This window comes from Chinchilla lanigera, unplaced genomic scaffold (genome assembly GCF_000276665.1).
Source record: "Chinchilla lanigera isolate Chin_1 unplaced genomic scaffold, ChiLan1.0 scaffold00022, whole genome shotgun sequence".
Classification (NCBI taxonomy): domain Eukaryota; kingdom Metazoa; phylum Chordata; class Mammalia; order Rodentia; family Chinchillidae; genus Chinchilla; species Chinchilla lanigera.
Genome location: NW_004955423.1, coordinates 21,782,336 through 21,792,998, shown reverse-complemented (window position 1 = coordinate 21,792,998; position 10,663 = coordinate 21,782,336). Strand labels below are relative to the sequence as shown.

General features: G+C 41.4%; 1 protein-coding gene and 1 long non-coding RNA gene across 4 annotated transcripts in view; one reads left to right on the top strand and one right to left on the bottom strand.

Moving 5' to 3' along the window:
• Lrrc7 (leucine rich repeat containing 7) overlaps positions 1 to 10,663 on the top strand; it is a 505,545-nt gene that overhangs the window by 476,592 nt on the left and 18,290 nt on the right. For all 3 annotated transcript variants that reach the window (XM_013514397.1, XM_013514396.1, XM_013514395.1), the window contains one exon: positions 8,988 to 9,062. In XM_013514397.1, coding sequence (XP_013369851.1) covers positions 8,988 to 9,062 — 75 coding nt within the window. The remainder of the gene's footprint in view (positions 1 to 8,987; positions 9,063 to 10,663) is intronic.
• On the bottom strand, positions 5,529 to 10,482 carry LOC106148528. The gene is made up of 3 exons (XR_001234064.1): positions 10,368 to 10,482; positions 9,485 to 9,642; positions 5,529 to 5,681 (listed from the first exon to the last, which is right to left on the bottom strand). It is a non-coding gene; the product is annotated as an uncharacterized LOC106148528 (long non-coding RNA).

The window sequence follows — 10,663 nt, the reverse complement described above, 5'->3', positions numbered from 1 at the left end:
AAAGAAAGAAAGAAAGAAAGAAAGAAAGAAAGAAAGAAAGAAAGAAAGAAAGAAAGAAAGAAAAGAAAGAAATTGGCCTGCTTTAAATACATTCTTAGTCTCAGGTGTGTGAACTACACTGTCCTTTTTTCTTTAACCTATGCTTTTAATATGTAAGTGAAAACATTAGTACTATAAAATAATATAGAAATGTAGAGACTAAAAATTAAAAAAAAAAAAAAGCCCCGTTGTTTCACTGTAGCCCAGGCTGCCAATGTATGTCCAGGTCTAAGATCTACTTTATCAGTCAACATGTTGGAACTCAAAACTTACGGTCTGCTGGGCATTTGCCGCTGGAAATTTTGACTGCCTGAGTTCACGGCCACCTCTAAGAAATGCTTCTAGAACCGTCTGACCCTACCACAAGATGTTATCTGTCAGATAAAATAATATTAAACCTCTGAGAACCATAGCTCTACTAAATATAGCTTACAACAAAATACCTTCTCACTTCAAAATCCTTACTTTAGCATAAGCAGTGAGAAAGGTTGGCTTCATCATTTCTCAGTCCGTGATTTTGAAATGACTCAGGTAGTGTCACAAAGCGCTCACTGGAAGGCGCTCCGAGGACGCCTGCAGGGGCGATCATTAGAAACCTGGTTACCGATGCTATTTTAGGAATAGCTAGGAAGGAGAATCCAGGCGCCCGCCCATAGTTGCCTACCCGTGGTTCTAATAGTTTCGGCTCTGAAATGCTGCTTGGGAAGCCGAGAAGAAATGCTTTTGGGGGCTGAGTGAGCCGGGAAACCCTGTGTCCCAGCAAGCCAAATCCCTACCACTTGTGGTCTCCTTTTAAACACAGGCTTTAGGGGCTGGGGATTTAGCTCACCGGCAAAGCGCCTGCCTGGCAAGCGCAAGATCATGAGTTCGGTTCCCGGTACCGGAGAAAAACCAAAAAAATAAAAAATACAAAAATAAACACAAGCTTTAATGGACTCATTAAATAAGTAGCAGACGTCTTATTCTCCTTGCACGCGGGCCAGAAACTTAGGTAGATAGTAAGTGGATGAGCATCATCCCTGACTTTTAAAAGAACATATGACAATTAATAAAGCAAAATCATTTCTAAGCTCAAAAAGTTCAGCAAGAAATAAACAGCACATAAACGTCCGCGCTGTCATTATGGATAAACATCTCTGAGTTGGTTAGATGTTTAATTGCTAGATAAAATAATGGTAATACTGGAGCAATTCATAAAATTCAAAATGTAATTATAAAACAAACCAAACTTGTTGCTCTTATATTCCCCAGAAGAGAGCAGTCCATAATTATAAAGAATATTCTAGTATTCAAAGTGTCATTCTAACTTGCTTATTTCCTAGATGCTTCTAACAGCCCGGAAGAGCTATATTTTGGTATTCTCTCCGTCTCTCTCTCTGTCTCTGTCTCTGTCTCCATCTCCTTCCCCCTCTCTCTCCCCATCCCCCTCCTCCTCTCTCTCTTCTCCCATATCTATAACTTTTAGAGAGATAAAAAAAAATGACATCACAACTCCAAAGACTAAACAGTACATGTTTTTCTGCTAGGACACTGTATTCCATTATGCTAAGGCCAAGGTCTTTGTAATCTCACAGTCACTGTCTTTGGGGTTCACTTATTTCTCGGTTGCTCCAATACCTCATTAATTATTTTTTAACAAATGCAAACACGTGGTTTCAATTTTAATCTTTATTTTTTTAAAAAATAGTTCAAATATGAAATTCCTTTAAATGTCTATTGATAAGATTTTTGTAAACTTTTCAGAGGATGTGGGTTAGCTGTAGAGTGTAATTTGTATTCATCTCAAATTTCCTGGGCTTTTAAAGACATGGTCTTTGTTATTCATCTCTTAATGGGTTTTGCATTTCACTGTTGTGTGAGCTGAACTCTGTATTGAATTTTCATTTTCCTTTGGTTTTTTGTGGTTTCTTTTTTTTTTTTTCTGGTACCGGGAATTGAACTCAGGACCTTGCGCTTGCCAGGCAGGTGCCTGTGCCACTGAACCATATCCCCAGCCCTGAAGCATCATTCTCAGCTGCTCCACCTTTCTTTCTCTTCCCTTCCTTCCTCCTCTGGCTTCCCCAACTTCCTCTTTCCTTTTGTTTCTAGTGACCATGGAATTACTCTCTTCTCTATTTGCACAAAAGTTCCTCAGTTGCTACACTCACAAATTGTTTAAAGCCTCAAAGTCGATGCATAGCTGTTAACATTAACATATTTCACCATCACGTTTTTGATTCATGGAAAGAAACACTACGATAATAAGTTTATGCTGAATGTGGGAGATTTTCTGATAGAGATTAGGTACAGTGTATTATGTATAGCTAGCATTGCTTTTGCAAGACACAAGATAGCTATAACTTGCACATAGTGCAAGAAATTAATATTTGTTACATTTTTAGAAAAAACAGTAATCCCTAAGAGCTACTGAATGTATAGCTCTATTTGCTATTTTCTTTCCTTTTTAAAACAAAATATGTTGTTGTTTGAGATATGGTCTCACTATGCAATTCAGGCTGGCTTTGAACCCACTGTGTATCGGAGGCTGACCTCAAACTTGCAGTGGTCTTCCTGCCTCAGCCTCCCAAGTGCTGGGATTATACATGTGCACCACCACACCTGGCTCTATTTGCTATTTTCATGAGTTCATTTTTCCTTTAGAAACCCTTTTGGACCTTTTATAATCATATAAGCATGAAATGCTATATTCTAAAATATTTAATCTTTTCTAAATTGTAACAGCATAGCATTTTAACTGGAGATATAGGCTTCCTAGAAACCAGTTTCTTAGCATCAGCTAGAGCTAAGGCTTTTCAGAATTTTAAAGAAAAGCATATTTCATAAATTGAAGTTGCAGGTCCCTTGAGACAAATTCTGTCTTGGTGTCTACACTGAACAGTAGCTGAGACTGTCACAGTCATTCACCTTCATCATTAAAAAAAAACACAAAGTTCTTTTCTCCTCCAAAGTTAGAATATTCAAGAGCTGGCCTTGTAGAGTAACTTTCCGAGCCTTGGGTTTATGTCCAGAGGTGTGGAGGCTAAGTAACCAGTAAGACAAGGTTAGAGCTTAAGGCTATGAGAAGTCCCCTGAACTTACCCTTTTCCAAAATTGCATGTGAGAAGCAAGTTTTTTATGAGCCCAGTATGATTATTTTCGGAATAGTTGTGCATGATTGTGGAAAGACTGGTTTAAACAGGAGGCAGGGACCTAAGGTGGTACAGGGTCGTGGCAATGTGGAGCAGTGGCCAGCTGTGTCTAGGTTCACCTTGATCCAACCCTTGGGGTCCTTCTGTGGTGCAGGAGCCCACGGGGACAGTGTCTCGGACACCTGCACGTGTTGCCGTCTGGGGAAGCAGAGAGTCGTACTCTTTGGAAAGGACTTTACGGCACCTACCACATTGCAGCTGTTTTGCCATAGCCTAGAGAGTAAGGAGTGAAACCGTTTCCCATAACGCACTAAGGAAACTGAGAATTACTCAGGAGATGGTGACATTAGAAAAGACCTCTCAAAAGGGCCACGCACTGGTAGCTAGAGTAGATTCTAGCAGCCGTTACTTTAAAGAGCCGATGCTTCTCACGGGGAGTTGCCAAAGGCAGGAGCTCCAAGAGGTGTGCAGAACGGCTGGAAAGCCCTGCTGATGGAATCCATCTTGGGACAGGGAATGCACAGCAATTAGAGACACTGTCATGGTGAGCCACCCCAAGGAAACCACAGCTGAGGCATAAGGGACAGCCCTCTCTCTGTCCCCTCCCCAAATAAGAGATACTAATCTCCTTACATGGAGAATTCAAGGGAAAGGTGGCTAAGGCTGGCCTTTCTATAACCTCCATACAAAGAAGAAAGTAGAATTCTCTACCCATGAATCTGGTACAGGTGGCAATTCAGTCTGTCAGCGTGGGATTTGCCGAATAAGAGACCTTGGCTTATAACTTGACTTTCAGACTTTCAGTCATTGTAGGAACACTCGTGGACCCTGTACTGAATGTATTTATTCACTCTCTTACAACTACTTTATTAGGTACCAGTGCCAAACCCAGTGCCATTTTACTAATGGAGAATAATTGTGTGCCCAGGAGTTAACTCGCCCAAGACTGCCAATTTGTAAATGATAAATACAAACAGGTTCACTCCAGGGCTACATCCCTAACCGCTGCTTCCTCAGTACGGCAGACAGAAGACAGTGGATCCCCAAATAGAACCACATCCAGATTTCCCGAACCTGTGAATATTACTTCACATAGCAAAGGGGACTTTGCAGATGTCATGAAGGTAAGGACCTTCGATGAGGAGATTACCCCAGATTATTCAGACAGCCCACTGTACTCGCTTATAGATGGACCCTTACAAGCTGAGACTCTTTCCTAACTGTAGTCACAGGGAGACGTGACAAGCGCAAAGTAGCCGGAGAGCTGCACATTGCCAGTCTCATGGGCAGAAGGGACCGTGAGCCAAGAAATGTGGGCCTGCCCAGGAGTAAGGAAAGGCAAGGGGAAATGGACTGTCCTGAAGAGATTCTTTTAACCCAGCCATGCCAACATCAATTTCAGCCCAGTAAGACCCACATTGGAATGCTAACCAACAGAACTGTAAGATAATAAACTTGTGATGTTCTAAGCCAGTGTTTGTGATAGTTTGCTATAGCAGCAGTAGGACTATTACATGGCGGCCTGGTCGGAAGAGAGAGTTAATGAGGTTTTTCCCCTTGGTCCACAAGACGATTTGCTTCATAACTTTAGATAATAGGTTGTTTCAGTAGGTTTGAATGTAGTGCACGGTAGTTTGTCCCACGTTTAGCACTCTACTAAATATTATAAGAAACTCAATGCCTTGGATCTTGCTAGCAGAGGGATATGGTTGATAAGTTGCCACATTTGAATCTCTCATACACACAAGGCAGTGTGCATCAGAAATTTTTTTTATGAAAAGATTAAGAGGTAGCCAGTCACCGTAAGTAGGAAGTTAATTTTCCAATATTCAGAACACAAAGAGTGTACTCTGATGCCCTGCCAAATTCTGTCATCGGTGTCGAAGTGTTCCTGGAAATCTCGGAATGAAATGAGCTGTGGGAAGGGGGACACATTCCTGAGATGAGCTTTTTCGAACAGCGTCAAAGTTTTTATGCTCCTGAGTGCATCCTCATGACAGAGCCCACAGGGTGGACTCAGGTTTAGTTGGTTTCTTCCCGATGGCAATGTTTCCAGACATAAATACAGCACGACATTCGAGCGCTGGCCTTTGTGGAGGTCCTCTGGGAAACGTTTCACCTCCACAAACACTGAGAGCCGTGGACCATTACCACATGAAGCCCTCATTACTGTCTGATTCCACTAAAGTGACAATACGCTAGCTGACAGGATATACAGAGAGAACAGGAAGTATATTAATGGGCAGTAGCAGTTTCTTAGTTGATGAAATTTATTGATTTAAAAGAAATAACAAAGCTTGAGGAAAAAAAATCAATCAATGCTTTGGAAGATACAGAAAAATAAACCTGAAAGCAAGTCTCTGAAACAGTGGTTGAATCCTGCAGAGCCACATGATGGATGAAATTAAACCTGCCACTGTTCTTTCAGCAGTGGGGTGGCGCAGGGCCAGGCGTTCCTCCCAGCCATGCAGATGCAAAGGTGCGACTCCAGAACGAGCTGACGAAAGGCTCTGACTGCAAGGATGAAAAAGAGAACAGCTTCACTCTCAGCAACCAGAGATGTAGGGAGTTACTTGGGGCAAGAATGTCGTCCTGCTTCCTGGATTGAGATCCCAGTAACACAGAGAGGAGCTACCAGGGGCACTGATGGTATACACAGCTTTGCGGATGGATGGAGTTTGTCCCCAGTATGGGAAGGGCTCTTGGCGTTGTAATATTGTCACCAGTGTCATTCAGTGGGCTGGTGGACTAATCATTCTGCCTTAATTTAACTGTCATTTTTCAAATAACTAGCTTTCTTTTCTCTTGGGAATTGACCATTTTACAACTACATTGGCAAACGGTGTTTAAATGTCATCCTTAATGGTGCTGCCAGGAACCTAAAATTTAGTGAGGTTATTATGGTTTTCTTAATGCCATAAGTAATACATAATCACTATGGAAAAATAAGGAAACATAGATAAGGGAGAAAAAAGAAATTGATATCCCAGTAACTCAGTGTAACCACTGTTCAGGTTTTTGTGCATGCACACAAATATAAACACTCAGACATTCTCACCCAAACATACATATAAACAGATTTCAACAAAATAGTATCGTACCTCAATGTTTATAAGTTCTTTATTTACAAAGCATACGTGTATTTCTACCTCAGCTACCTAGGACTTCATTTTTAATGTTCAAATATTATCCTCTTGTATGGATTTAACAAAATTTCTTCAACCAATGCGCTGTCATTAGACTTTAGCTGAAGTTTGTGTTTTTGTTATTACAAGTAATATAGGCATGAACATATTGGTGCATAGAGATTGCATTTTTCCCAGTTATTGCCTTAAATTCTAGAAACCTAATTACTAAGTTAGAAGTTATAAAATTTTCTTGAGATTCTAATGCCTTTCTGTCATTTCATCTTTAAATAAGAAGGCAAATATTAAAATCAGGATGAATACGATCATTCAGAAGCTTTAAATTAGTTTCATAAAGATCTGAAATACTAAATTAAAATACAAGTGGAGTCATTTAATTTGAGTTTGTTAAACCATTTACACTGACATGTACAGTTTGGGGTTTCCATGAGAGTCATTAAGTTTATAGATGAGCAAATGATATGATTTCTAAAGAAAAGGCAAGGATATTAAAATATTATCTTGTATTTTTATTAATAATTCTCGGGAGTTAAAAAATTGGTAAAAGCTGAATTGAGATATAATTCGCATGCCATAAAGTTTACACATTTAAAGAACATGAGTTCTTTAAATGTGTACCTTCAGAAAGAAATGCTGGGATGGGGGTACAGCTCTGGGGTGAGGGTGCAGCTTTGGGGCAGATATAGCTCACTGGCAGAGCACCTGTCTAGCCTGAATGAGCCCCTGGATTTGGTACCCAGAATTGCAAGAAGAAGAAGAGAGAGTGGGAAAGGCAAAGAAGGAGAGGCCTTGGGACACCCCACACATAGACAATTACTTCCCAGCCCTGGCGAACACATAGCTTTGTCTTTGCATTTGCCGAATCCTGACTTTTCACGTAAATGAATTCTACCCCATGGGCCCTCGTGTGACTGGCGTCTTTCACTGCTGTAACGTTTGCAAGGTTCACTTATGTTGTAGGCTGGATCAGTTCTTCATTCATTTTATTGCCAAGTAATATTCCCCTAGACCCCACTTTATTTGCTCATCACTCAGCCTTTGGACATCAATTAAAATCCTGTCGTGATCAGGCATGAAGTCCTTCAGTCGCTCCTCACACTGAGAAGAAGGGCTAAGAGAGCCCACCCTGCCCTGGCCCTGACCTACCTCTTGAGCAGGTCCTCGGCCAGACCCCGGCCCCCCACCTCCCATCATGCTCTTTATCACATCACTACTGGCAGCTTCCCAAGGTCACAGCACTGCCCTGGGCCGTGCCGGTGCCTCTCCCTGCGGTGCCTTCGCTCTCCTTGCCGCGTGGATGCCCTGGGCTCGTCCTCTAGGGCTGAGCTACCAGCAAGCTCCCTCGCTTAGAATCCCTGACACCGAGCGGAAGCTGGATACATTTCTTCCCTTCTGTTTTGCCTCTCTCATAATGCGTGCTGTGCTGCTTTGTCATTTATTTTTTTAATGGGCACTTCTGTTCCACTAAATATCGAGATCACTGAAGCCAGAAACTATTTTTGTTTATGTCTCTGTTGCTGGCAATCAAGGCCCAGCATGTGACAGACATTCAATAAACGTTTCCTTTGTAGGGTGATAAATAAAATCAACTTGACTTTTTATGAACTCAATCAATTGAGGGATTTATAACTATATAAACATAAAATTGATTTAAAACATTTGTTGAGCAGGGCAGGGTGGCACACAGCTATAAACTCAACACCCCCAGAGCATAGGGCAAGAGAGTACAAGTTCAAGCTCAGCCTGGGCAACCTGGTGACTTAGCAAGACCTTGTCAACAAAATAAAATGCATAATGCATTTTTCTCATGTTTAATTTGTTCATGTATGTTTTATGGTAAAACTTGCAATAACATACACAATAACTAACTCTAATGAACCAGTATAAACATTGACTTTTTAATCTATGAAACAATTAACATTTCCAGGTAGAATAACCTAAGATAAATGGAGAGTATGTACCAGAGATGATTTGGAATCATATTTCTAATGACTAAGAAGAAAATATTTTGAACTGAACGTGGAGGTGCATGCCTGTCATCACAGCACTCTCTGGGAGGCTGAGGCAGAAGGGTTACACATTTGAACCCAGCTTGACCAACTTAGTGAGGATTTAGCGAGACCTTATCTCAAAATTTTACAAAAAGACTGGGGATATAATTCAGGTTGAAGGCCATGGTTTTAATTCCAAGTACTGTGGAAAAAAAAATAAAAAAAGAAGGAAAAAGAGAGGAAAGGGAAAGAAGGGAGGAATTTTTCTGAATGCCATGAGATAATTTATAAATCAAAGTTTTTTTAAAGATAAACTTTTGGTTTTTTGTCTTTTTGAGACAGGGTCTCACTATACAGTTCAGGCTGGCCTTGAGCTCACTTTGTAGCCCAGGCTGGTCTCGAACTCGCAATGATCCTCCTGCCTCAGCCTCCTGGGTGCTGGGGTTACAGGCGTGTGCCACCACACCCAAGTAAAGATAAGCTTTTTGTGCAAGCAAACATACTGCTTTTCTTAAACTTGACTTATAGAGTTATGCCTTACTTAAAATACTCTAGTAATTTTAAAGCTGGCGTGTTTAAACTTGTTAAAATCTGTGTTCACTGCTTTCTATGTGAATGAAGATTGATTGAAGTAGCCCTGTTGTTGGTAACGAACCCTAACCTCTGTCACTTCTGACTTATAGGGTATCTTTGTTACTAGGGTTCAGCCTGACGGGCCAGCATCCAACCTCCTGCAGCCTGGTGATAAGATTCTTCAGGTAAGACAAACGAAAGCACTGCATGCAAACTCTAACTCTGCGGTGAATTTGTCTCCATGTTAGGAAGCTAAATGGCTTAATGAAGCTAAATGATTGGAGAGAAGTCCTTGTCACATTTCTCATTTGCCTTTGTTGTTTTGGAGTTGAGAGACAACTCAGAAACAATTCAGTCTGATCGAATCCAATGCCCCTAGCACCTGACATACGCAGCCGGCTGGCACATGCGAGGGTTCTGTACATTTCTGTTGAACTGAGTGGATTACTGGATAGTTGTCTCAGTCACTTTTTTGTCACTGAGACACGCAGTTGTACCTGACACAACTTAAAGGAGGAGAGGTTTATTTTAGCTCACAGTGACAGTCCAGGGTCGGCTGGCTCAGGGCAGGAAGTCAAGGTAGGGGCTAGCGGAGGGAGCGGCTCACCTCATGGCACACAGGAAGAGAGGGAGGGAGGAGTAGGAGAGGGAGGGGAACCCTTCCAGGCCACGCCGCCATGACGCTCCTCTTCCAACCGGACCCCATCTCTTAACAGCAAGTCTACTATATCGCCACACGGTTCAATCGCCTTCCAAAAGCATTGCCTGTGAGCGCATGGGGGCACAGTGTCAGTCTAAACAATAATGAAGAATTTACACACACACACACACACACACACACGGGCTTATGCATAGTTACTAAGTAAAAGTAAGAGTAATTAAGTGCCCATGTACTGTATCTATGTGACATTAAATGAAGGAGAAGGAGACAGGTAGGTCCAGCTTTAATTTGTCCAAAGTAAATTAATTTAAGCCTCTGCATATCAGAAAAGGGCCAGTCCAGGAAACAGTTAAACGCCTGGCTAACCTCATCCATTTTACCTTCGGTTTCCTCCTCTCTGAACTGACTTCCCCTGTAACGGGCACTTAATCACTTCCTACAGTTAAGGGAGAGATTTTTAAATACTGTCAGTGTGTTTAAGATCCACTCCTTTGACCTCAGAAATTTCCCGCTATATAAACAGATGGAACTACTTGAAATTGCTGATATTTTGGCCACTTGTAGCAATTATGAAACACAGTGTACTGGCGATATAGGTGCAGGACATATGGGGGGAAATATTCATCCTGTCAGTTATAAAAAATAAGAAGAATACAGAACCTCTGAACTCAGGCCTGAGGAGATCATCTGCCAACCATTTACTGAGCTTTCGTGGAAAGTTCTAGAAAGTGGAGATCCTTTATGACACAATATACATATACAACAAGATTGCATTACATTTTTTTCTGGGAAACATTTTAAAGTAACCAAATCATGATGAGCTACTCACCCTTTCAAAACTGATGGTGCTCAGAAAAGACAATGGGCTGCTCCGAGCTGTGGCGATGTCACCATGAAATACTATCCGGCCTGAATCCTCAGAGGCAGAGCACAAAAACAGCAGATGGTCTTTTCAGCTAGAACATTGCAACAAAAAGGCATGCAAAATAATCCAACGTATTTCTTTGACATTTTATCATAGAAGTTCTGTGGTTTTGGATAGCCTAACTAGTTGTGTGATCTTAAGCATTTTACATTAGGTCTATGGGTATCAGCTTTGTTATATGTAAAATGAATTGTAGTTAA